The following is a 19,769-nucleotide window of genomic DNA, read 5'->3' on the forward strand; positions in this document are numbered from 1 at the left end:
TCGAATTTATTGTTCAAAATGATAGTGATATTGATGGGTGTGTTATTAGACGAATTCAAGTTGGATGGTTGAGGTGGAGGAATGCATCGGGCCTTTTGTGTGATATAAAAATACCTTAGACTTCAATAAAATTTTTCTAAGATGGTGGTGAGATATGGTACAAAATGTTGGCATGCAGAAGAGAAGAATATTATTAAGTTCAGTGTTGTTGAGATGAGAATGCTCAAGTGGACAAGTGGCTTTACACTTAGAGACAAAATGTGAAATAAATATATATGTGAAAGGGTTTGAGTAACTCCAATGGTAGACAAGATTGGGGAGAGTAACCTTATAAGCCTTGGCACATTAAACATCGACCATCTGATGACCTAGTTAGGAGAGTAGATGTTTAAGATTTGAATTATGTTAAAAAAAAGGTAGAGGTTGACCTAGAAAGACTTTGGCATGTTGTATAAAAATGATCTCAATTTATTAAACAATAGAAACATTAAGCAGATGAATTTAAAATAAAAGATCATAGCTCCTCCTGACATTTTGTTGGTGTGAAGTGGTCAAAAGTAAGCATATATTACATATTCGGAAAGAAATATGTTATTGACCTCTCGAAAGAAACTCAACTACTTGGGTGCAATTTGGTTGACAATTTTGGCGATCTTAATGTCAGGTTGAGTTACCAAGGCATTAGATTGGCAAGGGTTGATATCAAGAATTTGTTAGAAAAAAAGTTATCTATTTGCCACGTAGAAGTCCTGATATTGCTTTTGCTACTAGTATGGTAAGTTTAACCATGCACCTATTCACTTATGAGGAACAATTTAATACTGTTCTAAAAGCAAGTCCAAGCGAGCCTAACCTTAGTCCTAGCATCTGCTATAAATTATATTATCAGAGCTAGTTCCGTTATCATTTGATATTAAAGTTAGCCTAACCCTACTCCTATTTTAAGGTTTCCTATCATCTACCATAAAGAAAAAATTTTCTTTCCTAGCACGAAGTTTCTTCATTGGATGGAAACAAAGATCTTCCTTGATCTTTTCTTCTTGAAGTACTTGCACGTGCTTGATCGCCTCTGAAAGCTTCAAATTAGCATTATTAGCTCTTTATGGGGCTTCTCGACTAAACAAACATCTCTGATTTTACCCTTTCCACTTTCAAAAATCTCAAACTCTAACCATGCCACCAAGAACATATATGCCCGGTCCTACTCAGGAAGAGATATGGCGAGAGCTCTATCACTTTCAACAGAGGCTTGCGGAGATTTATAAGATGACCATAGGGGAGGTTACTTTTGACTGAGATCTGGAGAGTCAAAAGGGAGAAAGAGGAGAGGATTTGAATTCCTTCCACGAGGAGAATTTCATCGATAAAGAAGACAGACCACGACATTTCAGAATCCAGTATCAGAGGAGGCCTAGAGAGCGGTATTTGAATCCCTTCCATAGGGAGAATTTCAGAGAGGAGATCATTTCTAGGGCACAAAAAACTTCGACTTCAAAGTAGATCTGCTAGAGTTTGATGGAGGAATGGATCGAAAAAGTTTTATTGATTAGCTACAATCTATTGAACAGATTTTCGAGTATAACGATGTGCCAGAGGATAAGAGGGTCAAATTATCTAATATCAAGTTGAAGAAAAGTTACTCTTTGTGGTGGGAGTACTTTTAGAGAGAGAGAGAAAGGGAAGACAACGATAAGATTACCCGGTGGGAGAAGATGAAGAAAGGGATGCAGAGAAAATATCTCCCACTCTATTACCGTTAGGATATGTTTCTAGGCTCCACTACCTACAACAGAGGGATCTGTCAGTAGAGAAGTGTCGACCATTTTTTTATTTTAAAATTAAAATTTTAAATTTAAATATTTAATGTAATTTTGATTTTTAAAATAATATTCTTTTTTTTTAAAATAGAGACCAGATAGATTTCATATATCTAATAGTTTAAATAGTTGAACACGATACCATAAGTGATATATTATCTCAAAAAGATGAGTGCATCACTTGTTAGTAGGCTTAACTAATTAAACTTAAAAATTTACGACTCTATTTTTGTTTGCGAATTTTATAGCCGAAAAATTTCCTTATCTAATACACAGATTAGACAGAGTTTAGATTAATTTGGGTTCTTAATTCCCTATAACGGCAAACCCCTATAGTTAATTACATCTTAGGCAACCAAAGTCACCTAAGAAGACTCTCGATTAAGATCGGGGTTTCATCTTCAAGAATTCAACGTTTATATTTCCACGATTGCTTATAGAAAAAGTCAAGTGGGATAGGTTCAAGTATGAACGATTATTTTCAGAATCCAAAGGAGCAAAAGTAGGAGATTTCGAAGATATTGAATAATATTCAGTGACATATCAAACTAATCTATGATTTGACTTTACATCTTTGAAAGAGTAATTATTTGATGTTTTAGTCTTGCAAATTATTTAGATATTCGAGACTTGTGTCTGCATATCATATGCAAATAACCCGAGAAAATAGGACTATTTATGTCGTACCGAATGATGACTTTGGAATTCTAAAAAGAGTTTAGGACTTATGTCGTACAATATATAAGTGTACGAAGTCCTAAGAGATAACGTCAGTATTTACGTCGTACGATACGAACAACCTCGACGCCCTATAGGTATGTTATTTAAATCTACCGAAGTTCAGCTAAAGCTCCTCTCTCCACCTTCTGTTGTAGTCCCGACCGCTATTCGGAGATGGATTGTCAATCAGCCACGTCGTTATTCCATCTCGAGAAGAGAAGAGAGAGATGAAATAGATCTTATTATTAGTTTATTGAAGTTTACAAACATCACTTGTGATTTAAAAAAAATGTTATATTATGGAATTTGTATAAGTGTTGAAATGAAAAAGTGCATCTTGTTTATATGAAAACGAGGGAAAATAGAAAGAACCATGCCTCGAACGGCTTATCCTAATGTGTTGTATAATTGTACTAAATAAGTAATTAAAAGATGAGTACAAATGGATATATACAGTACAGTGCAGTAAAAAAAGAGGAAGAGGCAATATAACAGAGTGCAGTAAAAAAAAGTGAAAGAAACATATAGAAAGACACAATACAAAAAGAAAAGAAATATATAGTAAAGAAATTAAAGAAATTAAATAAATAAAAGCGTACCTGGTTGATTTTGTTGATACTTCAAAACAAATTGCAATTACATAATATAAATGTATATATATATATATATCTATATATATATATATAAAGAAAAGGGGTTAGACAAATATATACAATTTAAATATAGAAACTTGAGCATGTATATTTTCATAAAGGATTAAGTGATATGCAGATGAAAAATCAAAATGGGATATAAGAATTTAATTTGGGATAGGCTTAGCGGTAGATTTTATGTTCTCTAATCTCGTAGTATAAATCACCCTTCAGGCTTGCAAGGCACAAACAAAAATGAGCATTTATATACATACGAAATAACTCTTATGCATTTACACATTTAATTTCAAAGATTTCATTCATTCATTTTCTTATTATTATTAAGTATAGAATACATTAAAGTTTGAATAATCAAAATGTTTAAACTTATTTTTTAGATATCATATGCTTGAGATTTAAAGATACATATATTCGTATCTTTTAATTTAAAAGATAAGTTTATAGTGATTTAAAGATCTATAAATTTCTTTCTTTCATTTTAGAAGTTGTGTGCGTAAAATGTTAATTAATTTGGTATTTTCATATTCAATACATTCAAATTAGGTGTTATATTTACATAACTACACTAATTTTGAAAAATAATAAATGTACATTTAAAGTTTAGGTGTTAAAGATTCAATGACATCGAGATTCAACAGATTAGTAAACTTATATTCGAACTTAGGCATTATAAATATAAACACAATAGAATTTAGCCAATTAGTAAACTTATATTTGAATTTAGGTGTTATGAATATAAATACTTGAGGATTCCAGAAAAATCTGCAATTTCATGTTATAGTTTAGATGTTGTAGGTTTAAATTTATGAGGAATAAAAAAAAAAAAAATCTGCATAGATATATATTATAGTTCAGGTGTTAGAAATGTAAAAAAATAGGAATTATTTTTTAGGCATGTAAATATCTGAAGTTTCATATAAACTATTAAAGTTATATACAAAACTTGAGTTTTGTTAGGGTAAACACATTGGATTTCAGTAAATATGCAAGTTCATATCCAAAGTTAAACATTAGGTATACAAGTGCACTATTCAATAAACACAACCAGCAAACTTCTGTTTACATCCAATTAAAAAAATGTAAAAGTATTAAAACCGAACAATCTATACATATATTTTCTAATAGAATGACAATTTATACACATGAAAATGCAAGTATTAAACCATTTAATGGACCCATGATAGCGAGAGTGGAAGTGGAAGCGAGAGATCCGTGACCACATAATTGATAGCTGGCCGGGAGCCTTCACATTTCAACATTTATTCTTCCTTTCCTGCTTTCTTTCCTATTTTTTTATTTTACAATTAGGTTTTTTTAGGAGGTACTATTTATATATTTGCAATTCTGTTAGGGAGAGGGCTTTTGATTTGATTTATGTTATTTAGAGATGTTTTCTTATGATTATCTCAATTGGAGTGTTGTATCCTTATATTTCTTTGAGTCGGTGTGTCTGTAACTTGATAGGATCGAGGTGGCGATCTCTCTCAGATGCTTGGAGGTCTCATTCATTGTCGAACTTGTTGACAACTCCTGTTCGCAGTAGGAAAATTTCTTTTATCAGTTCCAGTTCACTTTCCCGCTGTTATCCATGCCACAATTTTAGCCAACGCCCCTCCTCGACATTCGCGCCACACTGTTTTGTGATTTTCCTCACTGTTTTCAGTCGAGATAACTGCCAAACATCGTCTATCTCCTTTCCAAATGCTGTAAATTTCCCATATTCCATTCTTTTGCTATTCCACAACCACTTCTTGCTAAATCTTCTTCCTATATACCTTCTAAGAGTCCTAGATCGGTATCACAGATCGAAACTTGTTTTATCCCATTTAAGTGACTATTGTCCTTACCTAAGTCTCGGTATGTTTGTTACCGCAAAAGGATTTGATTCTTTAATTAAAAGTCTTGAGTAAACTTCTGGGCACTATCTTGTCTTATTTTCTACATAGTAAAGGTGCTTATAATAGCTCAATTTTGCAGTTCACTGTTTTTATGTGTTGCTCTTGCAGTTTTTGTTTCATTTGTGGATTGTATTGCGATCAGAGAACTTCGAGTGGCATTCATTTATAAGGATGTTAATAATAGCACAAATTTCTTGACACATTTGTATTTGTGAGGAAATTAACTGACTCTAAATGCTTCCACCCCTACTTTAGATTATTTTTGAACTACAATATTGCCTTAGAAGGCTAGAAATTTTATAATAGAGTTTATGATTGAACGGGCTTGTTGTTCAACTTTGAGAACTTTTTTCAGGATGGAGAGATAATACGTGGTCAAAATGAAATATCACATCCAACTACTGGAGCCGTGCAAGCTGTAAATAAGGTATACTAGCAGGTTAGAGCTTGACTTGAGAGTTTCATTTCTTTTATTTGTTTCATTTTATAAGTATTTTTTCGAAGGATAATTTCATTCATTTAGTGCATTGAACTTAATAACAAGAAATCATTAACTTGAAATATTTATTTTGTCTGGATGTTTAATCCGAATGTTGCTTTACGAAGTTCTTTTTTTTTATAAGCATATGATTTGAAATATTTTGCTTATTGAAACTTGAAGACACTAAAGTTTCTGCACACTTTCTGGTTTAGAACTTCACTGTTAATTAGGATTACGATCTTTTATGTTGTGAGCTAAGATCCTATCTGAACTTCAAATGTGTCTCCTCTGTATTTGATGGGCATATGAGGGACTGCCTTGACATAAGAGCTTCCCGTAGGGACGTTTTTGTGATCTATGCTACAATTTGTGAACTGCCACAGAAAATTGCGGCTTGAGCTAGTCCAGGAGGGTGGTTAGCACTTCCTTGCCAGTCGATACTTCCATGCCGGTCAACACATCCTTTACATGGATCTTACTCCAATTGGAAGTGGGGTCCACTCCTATTTATCCTAGGTCTATAAATTTGTTATTTTCATGTTTAGGCTAGTTTTCTTGTGTGTTTTGTATCAGAATAGCAGCCGACATTTCTTTTTCCCTTCGAGGGCTGTATTCTAGGGTTCTAGGTGGTGCTTCAGCTATATCTTGTTCTCCAGGTGGTGTGTATCTTCTCTATCCCTTTCCGCATCTTCCACACATCGCACCTGGTCCAGTACAACATTTCGGTTGTTGTTTTCTGAATTTCTAATTGTCGCCATCGCCTTCACCTCCCCGTGCTTCGCTGCCCCAGCAGTTCCAGCTCACCAACATCGCCGCCGCCGCTGTCCAACCATCCTGTACTGTCGCGGTACGCAGTAGTTCCTCATTGCTGCCGCCCAAACCACCCCTTTTCAGCCTTGTTCCTGCTGTTCCAACCATCTGACCTTGTCGTTGCTGCCCAGGACAACCAGGGAACACCGCCTTCCTTCTATTTCACTGCTACCCACCCCAACTCCTTGCTGCCACCATTTAGGACAGCAACCATACCTGTTGTCCATTCATTTTCGCACCTCCCGCTCACTGCTACCAGCATTCCTTTGTCCCGCTCACTGCAACCGGCGTCTCTTCTTCCCTTCGAGAGCTGTATCTATTGGTTCCATGTGGTGCTTTGGCTGTATCTTGTTCTCCAGCCTCTCACCCGCCTCCCCCTTCAATTCTTGCATTGTTGCCGCCCAAAAGGCCCCTTTCCAGCTTTATTTTTGCTGTTTTACCCCTTCCAACTTGCTGCTGTCGTTCAGGACAACCAGGAAATACCACTTTCCAGCTGTTCTGCTGCTAAGCACCCCAACTTTTCGCTGCCACCATTCATGAAAGCAATCATACCCGCTGTCTTTGCTTTTTCGCACCTCCCTCCTCGCAGCCACCAGCATTCTTTTTCTACTGTCACACTCGCCCGCCATTTCGATGATAAGAAGGATATAATAAATAGGAATGATGAGGAAATGTAAGCTCATAAAGGAGCGCTCCTGAACAAGATAACTGTCTCTTCTTGGTGGGTCTCTTACCAGGTCAATGATCATTCCTTGGAATGGATAAAGAAGTGGTTATTCACATTCAAAGTAAGAATTCTATAAGTTCAATATATGTTTAACGTATCACAACATCATCTTCTTGTAAATGCAAAATAAATGGAAAACTACTGATAAATTTCTAACAATTGTTAAAAATGTTAATAAACTACTAGCATCTTGCTAACAAGGCTATTATTAATAAACCCAATGACATCGATTAAAATTACCCTAACAAAGTAATGAAATAACCCACTCGATACGAGAAAGCCTTATATATTTATTTAACAAACATAGTATGGTCATTTTCAATTGTAATTACTTGATGTTTGTCTCCTAGTTGATTGCAAAACTTTGGGTCTTTGCCGTGTTTAGCTCCATGGTAGCCATGGAAGTCTGAATATCTGGGTAGTAGAAGCAAAAAGATTGCAGCCGTTTAGATATTTTACATCAAGTTTATTACACCATCTATTTCAAATGTATGCCAACTGTATGTTCGGTTCAAATGTTTACCATGAGAGAGAGAGAGAGATTCAATATAACTTAACATATTATTAAAATAATCCATGATTCGACCTAGACCTAGCGGTCCTTATAATCCGTATCGGTATTGGAAGGACCATAAGGCTACAAGAAAATAAAGTCACAAAAAATAAAAAAAAAAATATAAACTGAATAAATGTATTAATTTAGGAAATAAATCTAATGAAATACATCCAAATATCCTAAAATAAGCGATGAAATATGTAATTAATCAAACCATCTACATATAGTATAAATTCAATTCAAATATCCGCCGCAAACTCCCTTAGGATGTTAAGAAAAATCTTCTATAGAGTTATTTTGAAGGTACCCATCCAAGAGGTTTAGGCAAATGTGTCGAAGCTGTCATGTGTTGTCTATGGGTCATCTTATGGTAAATGACCTTTTTTTCATACAAAATAATGTTGTCTGCTCGAGAGTTAATCTAATTGCATTTGATAGGATATGCTCAATAATAAGGTTTGGGGTTGAGGTTGGTGGAAAAATTTGAACTACTACTGTTGATGGGGATGCAGGAACTCTCTTCACGAGAGTAATTATTGGAAACTTGGGAGGCTCAAAAGTATGAATATATGTAAGATGAATGACACTTATAATGACACATTCAACTTCTAAAATATTTTGTCACTATGAAATGTGGCGTTCTTTGTTAGATGAATGACACTTATATTGTCACTATGAAACTTTTCATTCTTATACTCATTTCCCAGTTCTGCCATACAACTTTACAACTAAATCATTTTCTTGGCAGCCTCAGTGATAGCAATATAATCTACTTCTATAGTTGGCAGTGCAACAATTTTTTGTAACTTGAAAACCCAACTCACCACTGTGTTGCTCAAGGTGAAAATGTAACATAGTTTACTTCCTCTACCATCAATATCTCCTGCCTGATCTGAATCTACGTATCCCTGCACTTTCAAAACAAAGTGCTTTGTTGTTTCCTCCTTCAAGTATTTGAGAATCTATTTTGCCGCCTCCCAATGATAATGTTATGAATTACTCATGTACCTACTAACCACTCCTATTTCATGTGCAATATTTGGTTTTGTACATTGCATCACATACATTAAACTTCCAACAGTTGAAACATAGGAGGTTCTTTTCATCTATGCTTGCTCTGCTTCAAACTTTAGGTGATTGTTTATTAGATAGTCTAAAGTGACTGCCTAAGGGGATGCAAACTAGTTTTGCCTTGCTCATGTTGTATTTGTGCAGGAAATTCTCATCATATTTTGTTTGAAACAACTTTAATGTACTTACATTCCTATCTCTGTTGATTGTCATACCAAAGATTTTCTTAGTTTGAACTAAAATTTTCATTTCAACTCTTTTGATAATTACTCTTTCAAGTCCCTAATCATTTTTATATCTGCTCCTGCAATCAGTATGCCATCCACATTCAAAAGACGCACAATATAACAATTATCTGGTATGTTTAACACTCTGTGTATCCACTGTCTGATATAATCCTGTCAATTTGTCTTGAATCACAACTTTGATGCTTGCTTCAAATCATAAATACTTTTCTTTAATTTGCTTACCATGTCTTATTTTCTTGGAACTTGATATCCCTGTGGTTACACTATATATATTTCTTCTAAATCACCATGCAAGAATAGTGTTTTTACATCCATCTGCTCTAGATATAGATCTTCCTCTACTACTAAGTTCAACACAACTCTGATAGTTGTCCTCTCACTGTTCCTGCTCTTAGCTTCGAAACTTGTCCTCGTACTTTATTTTCATTACATTTCCTACTTTTGATTCTTCAATTTGAGTGATCTCATCATAACACTCTAGTTCACTATTGTGAGTTAGCAATAGATAGTACAAAGAAAGAGAATACATCTGTATTAGTCATGTTATTCTGTTGGACCTTCTGACTTTTGTATTAGGTATCTGAGGAACTTCTCGTTCTTTATTAGATTGAGCATATTTACTTTCTCCATCATTTTGATCATCATATCTTGCGGGGTCTTGAGAAGTACTAATGGACAATTCTGAATTCTATTTATGTCCTTGGCCATCTCTATTTCATTAAAAGTGATATTCCTGCTTCTAATTAATTTTTCATTGTCCCATAATTTATAACCAAATTTATGTGAGCCATACTCAATGAAAGAGTACTTCATAGATTTTGAATCATGCTTACCCATGAATCCTACATCTACATGAATATATGATGAACAATCAAATACTTTCAAATGAGATAAATTTATCCCTTTGCCACTTGAAGCTCCTTCAAGTAAGCTTTCATTCAAAGGTACTAACGAATCTTGCTTTTATCAAATAAATTGCAGTATTCACTGCTACTACCAGAAATTGTTTTGGCAAACCTACATGCAACTTCATGCTATTAGAACTTTTTTTAATGATTCTATTAATGCACTTAATAACATCATTTTGTTGCGGCGTCCTTGGAATAGTGAACTCATGTTTAATTTCGTCTGAAGTATAATAACTCTCGAACATTTGATCACGATACTTGCCATTATTATCTGATCGGAGAAACTTTTATCTCAAACCTATCTCATTTTTAACCATAACGTTTCACTTTTTAAACACATAAAATACATCATATTTATGTTTCAAGAATTATACCCATGCTTTTTTGGTGTGATCATCAATGAAAGTGACAAAATATTGAGAACCTTCAATAGATTGAACTAGAGTAGGATCCTATACATCAACTTGCCCTAACTCTGACTTTTTGGACTTCAATTTCCAGTTTTAGAGAAAGTTATCTTTTTTTTTACGCCATATACACAATCTTCACAAATATTAAATCTATAGACTTTAAACTGTGAATTATGTTCTTAAAAAGGAGGGATTTCATACATTTTTTACTCATATGGCGAAGCTTGCGGTGCAAAAAATATGCATCAACCTTTGTTCTAACAACTCCATTGGATTCACACATCTCATTGATCAGGTAAAGTACGCCTTCAATGTTAACTCGAGCTATCACCAATGCTCATGTAATCACCTTCCATGAATCATCTTTGAAAGTAGTCACTTATCTTGATCTTTCAAGCTAACTCACATAAATCAAATTTCTCTTCAAACATGAAATATGTCTAACTTCATTGAGCTTTCAAAATAATTCATTTGAAAACCTGATATCAATATCATCCTTTTCTACAATACTGCAGGACTTATTATCTCCCAACTATATTTTCTCTAGATCGCCTTGAGTGTAATTTTTGAACATCTCTTCGTTGGATCAAGTATGAAAAGAGACACCTGAATCTACTATTCATAATTTAGTATCTATGATGCATAAATATTCTTATATAAGGAGCCGTGCAGAGTTAAACACGGACACAACTCCGACACAACATAGAAGTGTCTAATTTAAATACTATTAAAAAAAGAAGACGCGAAGGACTTGCATAAGACACACTGTCTTAAATTAATGAATTAAAAGTTTTTTAAAGTATTTTTTGACTAAAATTAAAAAAAATTTATTTTAATGTAAAATTAAAAAAAAGTTTATATACATATTGACCAATTTTTATGTATTTACATAACCAACACCTACATATTAATTTTTACATATATGTCGCTTTACACACACACACACTCATTGTTCTCATTGTGTGATGTTTGGGCACAATCTTGATAAATGCTATAAGCTTCATCCTAATTTGAAATCTAAAGATCAAGCGAATAAGAATAGATCTGACCCCACTGTTTTGGATATATCTGTTCCACTGAAGAGAAAACTACCACAGAACAGGTTATGGTGCCTGAGTTAATCGCCCCTGTGGATCCTTCCTCTGAAAATACTATTCTGCGATCGATGAGAAGCTGGATGACCCTGCTGAGCAACCTACACTTTCAAACCCTCCTCAGCTGCAGGAAGCATTATGTGAAAAGGTGACATTTCATGTTTCACACACACTTGAACCTACAGTCGTTGCAACAGTTGACAATCCTTCTTCCGGTGCTCATAAGCTTTTATCTGCCCGATGTTCTGTTTACCAACACGATGATCAGATGAGTCAGTCTTCGGAGGAGGAATGACAGGTCTATTCAAGGAGGAAGAAGAATAGAGGCAAACTTCAGCTTGTTCAGCTTGAGAACCTAATGTATGATACTTTGGTTACTTCCGGAAATGGCTCGGCACTCAACAATTTGTTATCTGGATCTCACCCTAGAACTAGAGGTAGAGACAAGACTAAACTGGCCCGTCACTAGCTACTCTTTTCTGCGATTTTGGTACCTTTTTTTGGGGTTTCCCTGTATCTTTTCTCTTTTGGGGTGTTTGTGTGTGTTGTATCGTATGGGTAGGGTGTCTTTATTGGGTCCTCTCATACAACTTTTATGTATCTTTCCTATTTTAATAGATTTAGCCCTTGGGCTTTTAAATATATATATATATATATCTGTGTGTGTGTGTGTGGGTGATTCCCGTGGTGAAACTATCGAACTCACATCTCCGTTGTCTACCACGACGACGTTTTCACGAATTCGTAAGCTCGAGTTGTCTTTCCAGCCTGACAATGACGTCTTCTCTGTTCGCACAGCCTAGCCGACGGCGCGCCTCCGACAGATGTTTTGTCTCGCAGTGCTTGTAGACGACGACGTCGTCTTCGCCCCTAATAGAAGACACGCTTGTTTGCTCGCCTTTTGCCCGACAGAAGGTTCTTCCTCGACGATGCCTTGGCCTTGCCCTCCTCTCCTGACAGAATCGCCTTTGTAGCTCTGCCCGACAGAAGGTCTCCCGTACTTGAAGAGTTCCTGTTGCCCTGCACGACAGAATTTTCCTCTGCTCTCCTTGTTCTAGCAGCTGTCTGGTTGTTCTGGTGATGACCTCGATGATGCGTTCCTATGCCAATGCACTTGCCGACGACTGTCATATTTCTACTCGTGCTTGTCTTTTAAGTTCAGAGTTTGGTTTATTGGCAAGTCCTGCAATGTTTCTCATTCTTTCCACGACACTCTTGAAGGTGGTGGTGATCTTACTTTCATTAAAAAATTTAAAAAAAATGGGAAACCTGCTCTTATTCTCATTGAGGTTGAAATTAGTACTCTCGCGTCCTCTTGGCGTTTTGCTTTAGTGGGAAAATTCTTTTATGGTCACCCAAAAATGGAGATCATTTGGAAAAAGTTTGATGCTATGAAGTTATTGTGCAGTTAGAATATTGGCTTACTTGACGACGGTCGACATATACTTTTTCAGTTATTTCACGTTGCCAATCACACTCGCATTTTTTCTCGAAAAGTTATCAAGATCGACAACCGTTTTATGAAAATTCTCAAGTGGACTATCGATTTTGATCCAAAAGTGGAGTCTCCTATCATTTCTATTTGGATAAAGTTTTCGAGGTTAAAATTACATCTGTTTAATTTGAAAATTCTCTACTATTTATCAACTGCTTACGGTAAGCCACTTAAGGTTGATAATCATACGCTTGCTGTCACCAGACCCTCTATGGCTTGTGTGTTAGTTGAGAGAGATCACTCAACTAGCTCCGGATGAGGTATAGATTGATACCACTCATAATTGATATTGACAAAAGGTTGAAATAGAACTACATCTTCCTTATTTCTCTCATTGTAGTATGTTTGGTCACAGTTATACTATTTACTATCACTTGCATCCTCATCTAAGACCGAATTTCGCTAAAGATCAGTCACCTACCATCCCTGTTGAGAAGGTGCAACCCGATCCTCTTTGCAACACCCCAGTTCTAGATGGAAAACACTATACTATAGGTACAGATACAAACGCGCTTATACTACTCACAGTTATTGAAGAAGATCCACTTATTCGTCAAGACACACGAGAGTGCTCCTTCGATCCGATAAAAGATCAGCTGGTACAACAAGTAGTTGCTTCTAATGTTCAACAACCTACAAATGTCAATGTCCGACATGTCCGACGCACTTTAGATCAATTCATTGGTCAGGTGAGCCAATATTCGGATGAGGAATGTCAGGTCTATCCCAGGAAGAAGAAGAAAAATGGAGGCCGACTCGAGCTTGGGAATTTATTGGATGATTTATTGGAATTTATTGGATGATATATTGGTTACTACTGGCAATGACACTCATCTTACCAATTTATTAAGCTGGCTTCTTCCCTAGAACTACAGACAGAGACAATGGAAAATTGGGTCGCTTTCTAGCTACCTGATACTCCGTATTTTAGTACTTTTTGATTTTTTCTTTAGGTCTCTTATGTATTTTTCTGCATTTTCTCTTTTTGAAACCATTTGATGTGGTAGTTATAGTGTGAGTGGGGTGCCATATTTGGGCCCTCCCACACAATCTATCTGTATCCTACTTTCTATTTAATATATTAACCTTTAGGCTTTCTAAAAAAAAATAAAAATAAAAAAGATAAATAAAAGGGCACAGATAAAGGCCGAGGGCAAATATATTAATACGAAAAAGATACAAAAAAGTTGTAAGTAGATTTTCTTTGTTTTAATACGAAAAAGATACAAAAAAGTTGTATGAGAGGACCTAAAAGAAAGCCCAACTCATACAATACAACACACATTAAATCCAGATAAAGCAAAGATACAAAAATGTAAAAAACCAAATAGAAAAGGGCACAAAAGTGCTAGGGACGTTCCACTTTAGTTTTCCTCCCTCTAGTTCTCGGAAGTGAGCCGGCTAACAAATTAGTAAGGTGTGTACCATTGCCCGTAGTAACCAAAATATCATCCATTAGATTCCTGAGCTCAAGTAGATTTTCATTCCTCTTCTTCTTTATAGATGTGTAGGCTTGACATTCCTCATCCGATGATTGACTCATCTGATCAGTAGTTTCTAAAGGTGGTCGGATAGGTGTAGGTCGTTGCACGTCTTGATCCCTATGAGCCTGAGTAATATTAACATATTTTTGGACCTGATGATGCGGTTGTGAAGCAGTAGAAATATTTTCACCTGTCTTATCAGTGATAGGTTCTAGGACAGGCTGGGTCTGAAGAAACTCCCTCTCCCCCACGATAAGAGGTTCCAAAGACGAGGGTTCTACAACTGGGGATTGAATAGTTGTCAAATTGCCTGTCTGATCAAGAGGAGATAGAATCACAACCTCTAGCGAAACAGTTTGCTTTTTTGGTCTGAGTTGGGAGTGTAGATGGTGACGTTGAGAACTGGAGTGTCCGAACATACGACAGTTCGAACAATACGATGGAAAATATTCAATCTCTACCTTCTGCCAATATCCCTGGTATTGTGTGCCTAACCAGATTTCCTCAGATGCAAGTGAAGTGATGTCTCTTTCAACAAGTATTCTAACTTCAGAAGGACGAGACAAATTAAAAGTAGGAATGTCCGTCTTGAGTGGCTTCCCTTAAGCTGAGGCAATAGAGTACAATACTTTTTGAGAAAAATAATGAAATTTCAGACCAGGGAGACGTATCCAAATCGAAATGATTGGCAGTTCCGTCTGTGGGTCAAAATCCGTAGGCCATTTCAGAATCTTCATTGCTCTGTTATCAATCCATATTATTCTTTTAGCAAATAAACGCATGTAATCTTCTTCATTACTAATTTGAATAAGAACGTGTCTCCCATCTAATAATTCAATTTTCCATTCTCTAACAAGGTGCATAAGTTCAAATTCTTTGCGAATGAGCTCCATTTTGGGATGTCTATATAGAAATTTCCCAACCAAATTCAGATGACAGGAGGAAGCAAGTTGAATACCTTCAGCTTCTGTAAAAAATATGACAGGCTTCCCATTTGTGACGGATTTCCCATTCTTTCTACCGGGTTTCTTGACGTCCTCTGCCCACTCAAACGAAGGAGGGAAAGACGATGATTTTGGTGTGCCTGAGGCGTGGACATCGACAAGAGCAGCTGCATATGATTTGTCCGAAGTCATCCTCTAGGACAAACCTTTAGAGAAGAAAAAACACTGGAGGAGGGTGAGCGCAGAGAACACAGGAATCAGAGCAGTTCTCGAAGTTCCGAAAATAGTTGTTGGCACTTTGGGAGGAGATTTTTTGCAGGCACAGGGAGGAGATTTTTTGGAAGCAGGACTTGGAGATTTTCCAATCTCAAGTTGATTCACTGCGGGACAAATTATTGGAATTAAAAGTCGGCATTCAACGCTCAGAAAATGTTGCAAAGAGTGAGCTGGATCTTCTTTGTTGTAAGGTAGAGAGCAACAAGCAAGGATAGTGAACGTCGGATAAAACCTTGTGCTATCGATCAAAAACTTTTCATTCTTCTAAAATCATTGATTCCGGCTTTTTGGTGATTCTATCTAGTGGCAAATACATTCTCTTTTGATACAATACATCATCAATTTATATTTTTCAGAAATAAAATTTCGAACCATTAAATTTCTCTATATTGTATCTTACTTCGTCGACCATCGCTCCCATTCGAAACAAATATCTTCAGAAAATCTCTTGCGATCCCACTTGTTATGCAGTGAGATATATAACACGAAAATAGATTTGAGAAATCCGAAACAAAACTCTAAGCATAAGCGCACAAACGGAGAAATTACAGAAAACACAAAAAACACAGATTTTACGTGAAAAAAAATCTAAAAACAGGAAAAAATCACGGAATTACACTACACTAAGAAATTCACTGTGAAAAATAAGGAAACTTGTACAAATTACACCATAATTAAGCTTCTCAATATTTTGGAACTCAAGAACACTCATCTTCTTTCTCACACAAAAGAACTTCGAAATCCAACCCTTCGATGTGTGCAGACAAGCACAAAGTTTTGTAGAGAAGCCAAAGACTTAAAGTCTCGAAGTTCTGAAATAGTTGTTGGCACTTTGGTGCCACGCATGAGCAGGTTTTTAGGTGCTCGGGTTCAGAATTGGTCCGGGTAAGGCTGTGTGCCCCCCCCCCCCCCACCGCAATTCCTTGCTTTATGTTCCAGAAGCATGTTGTTGGGTTCTTAGACGCCCCCACTGGCTCCTGAGCGCCACTCTAAACACCGAGGCACCGCTCCAAACACTGGGGCATCTCAACTTTCCACAATCATGCTCTACATATAACATTATGAACCCAAGAAAACATTATTAGAACAAAAGAATATTTTTGGCATAAATGCAACCCATTTTACATATTATGTATTCAACATTATTAGATAAATTATTGGTGAAGAAGGTGGTGCTATTATCATAATATGTGTATCATAATATAATATTTTTCATCACAAGTGAAGTACTTTTGGTTGGTATCATTGATCTTCTCATTGAATTAGGCTACGAGATGATTTTCTAGACTTACTAAACTACCACATCCTACTCCTGAAGCATTCAATTGATGCTCGAAAATTTTTTATAAATTCAAGAACTCTAAGCTTGAGGGACTCTTATCATTTTAACACTGATAAATTAAATGTTTTAGTGGTGGTAAGATATAGTTGAAACTTATCTTGCTTCAGGATGTCTTTTAGACAAACAATAATGCAGCTATAAGTTGAGCTATAAAATGTTTACATAACAGACATTACAGTACATAACACATAAAACTGACAATTCACTAACAAAACTAACATCACAGCTTCAAACGATTCTTCTATGCATGTAACAATTAAAATTTGTGGCGTACAAACTAAATTCATTTCTACAGTCAACGAGATGAACGGATTGATATTGAAGTTTTGTTTTTTTTTGTGGAGTTGTGGATGGGCACATGCATGGAGCTGGATTTTTTTTTGGTATTTCTTATATGCAGCCCGCAGGGAGTCTAAAAGAACAATCTGTGACGCTAAAAATTTTGCTTCTAATGATCTTTATAATAGATTAGATACTAAGGAGAGTGAAAAATATATGTAAACTAGCCAAACAAAAAGAAAAGAAAAGTAAAGATTTAACTCAAGTAAAGTATATTAAAGATGAAAATCAAAACGTGTTTTTCTTAGAAGAAGATATTCAACATAGGTGGGTGAGTTATTTTGATAAACTTTTTAATGAAGTTTTTGAAAATATGATCGACCTTAGTGATATTAATATCGTTAATAATAATAAAATGTTTCATTTTTATCGTCGCATTAGTAAAAAAAGAAGTAGATGAGGCTTTAAAGAAAACCAAGGGTGGAAAGTTTGTAAGACCTGATGATATTCCAATTGAAGTATGGAAATATTTAAGACACCCAGAAGTTTCCTGGCTTACTATACTCTTTAATATTATTTTAAAACCTAAAAGATGCCTGAGGAGTGGAGGAAGAGTATTTTGGTCCCCATTTTTAAGAATAAAGGAGATACACATAAGTGTGCAAATTATAGAAGAATTAAGTTGATGTGTCATACTTTAAAATTATGGGAGGGGGTAATTGACATAGGTTAAGACGTACAACGATTTCTCATAGTCAATTTGGATTTATGCCGAGCAGGTCAACTATGGAAGCTATACATTTATTGAGAGGTTTGATGGAGAAGTTCAGAGATAATAAGGAGAATCTACATTTAATTTTTATTGATTTAGAAAAAACTTAGGATAAGATTTCAAGAGATATCCTTTGGAGAGTTCTTGAGAAGAAAGGTGTTGATATGAACTATATTCAAGTCATTAAATATTCATATACTAGAGTTGTTACTTGTGCTCGAACAGGAGGATTGACCAAATATTTTCCTATTTCTATTGGATTACAACAGGGATCAATTTTAAGCCCATATCTTTTTTCTTTAGTTATGGATGGTCTTTTTGGACATTTACAGGAGGATGTACCTTGGTGTATGCTTTTTGCTGATGATATCCTTCTCGTGGATAAGACGAGAGAAAAATCCCAGGAAAAAAATTGAATTATGTAGGTCTACATTGGAGTCTAAAGGCCTTCATTTGAGTAGAACTAAAACAAAATACATGAAATGTGATTTTAGTAGTAGTAGCTCTAGTGACAGAAGTGTAACTTTAGGTGATCAAATTATTAAAAGTTGTGAATGATATAGATATCTCGGGTCTGTTGTTCAAAGCGATGGTGATATAGATGGGGATGTTAATAGTAGAATTCAAGTTGGTTGGTTGAAGTGGAGGAATGCTTCGGGCCTTATGTGTGATAGAAATAAGTACCACTTAAATTGAAAGGAAAATTTTATAAGACGGTGGTGAGACCTGCAATGCTCTAAGGCGCTAAATGTTGGCCTTTAAAAGAGAAGCATAATATTAAGTGTTGCCGAGATGAGAATGATTAGGTGGATGAGTGGCTTAACACTTAGAGACAAAATGCGAAATGAATATATCCGTGATAGGGTTGGTGTAGCTCCTGTGACAGACAAAATTAGAGAAATCGTCTTAGATGGTTTGGTCACATTAAACGTCGACCATTTGATGATTCGATTAGGAGAGTAGATGTTTTGGATTCGATTTATGTTAAGAAAGGCAGAGGTAGACTTAGGAAAACTTGGGCTTATTGTATAAAAAATGATCTTAATTTATTAGAACTAAATGAAGATATGACACTAAATAGGACGCAATGGAGAAAAAGGATTCATGTACCGACCCCACGTAGTGGGATTCAGGCTTTGTTGTTGTTGTTGTTATTTCTTATATGTAGCATAATTTTGTGTGATAGTTTTTTGATAACCAAGATAGAAACAACTTATTACCAAAAAAAAAAAAAAAAAGGAAAAAAATGTAAACATGCAACTCCAATAGCTTGCAGTCATTTGTATATGCTGTGCCATTGATCTTTAAATGCTTAGAGAATTGTCCCATGAGATTAGAGTATTTGTTTTATTTTTATTGACTGAGTTTTGTGCTGTTAAAAATATTTAACATAATTATTATTTTTTTGTTAGTTAAACTTTCCCTTTACAATTTTTTAATTTTTCTTTATTTTCTTCTTTTATTAATTTTCTTCATATTGGTCATTTATTTCCATTTCTTTTGTTTGAAATTTATGATGATTCTTGGTTGACAGGATTGCTCTTCAATTATAGCACTACCTTCAAGAATCAAGAGAGTATTTTATTTGTCAAGTGAGGGTAGTAACTTGTTGCATGAGGTTGGTCAGTGTTCCTTTTCGAAGATACGCCTAATTTTTTTTTCCAAAAAAATAATTGCTTTTATTCTTTATGATGCTTTTAACATTTTACTTTGGCTATGCTCCAATGAAAGATTAGAGGTAAATGAAACTATGTTTGAGAGCTTGTTTAAGCTTCAATTTAATG

General features: G+C 35.3%; 1 protein-coding gene across 9 annotated transcripts in view; it reads left to right on the top strand.

The window, feature by feature from the left end:
* The window catches only part of LOC110037582 (uncharacterized protein YNL011C), a 162,595-nt gene that overhangs the window by 23,810 nt on the left and 119,016 nt on the right, over positions 1–19,769 (top strand). For 8 of the 9 annotated variants that reach the window (XR_002295349.1, XM_020742256.1, XM_020742255.1 and 5 more), the window contains exons 7-8: positions 5,444–5,515; positions 19,520–19,603. Coding sequence is in view for 8 of the 9 variants with exons in the window: in XM_020742256.1 (XP_020597915.1) it covers positions 5,444–5,515; positions 19,520–19,603 (156 nt within the window). In the remaining variant the exon portion in view is untranslated. The remainder of the gene's footprint in view (positions 1–5,443; positions 5,516–19,519; positions 19,604–19,769) is intronic. The other variant, XM_020742258.1, reaches the window with a different exon arrangement.

Source organism: Phalaenopsis equestris, unplaced genomic scaffold, assembly GCF_001263595.1.
Source record: "Phalaenopsis equestris unplaced genomic scaffold, ASM126359v1 Scaffold221702, whole genome shotgun sequence".
NCBI lineage: Eukaryota > Viridiplantae > Streptophyta > Magnoliopsida > Asparagales > Orchidaceae > Phalaenopsis > Phalaenopsis equestris.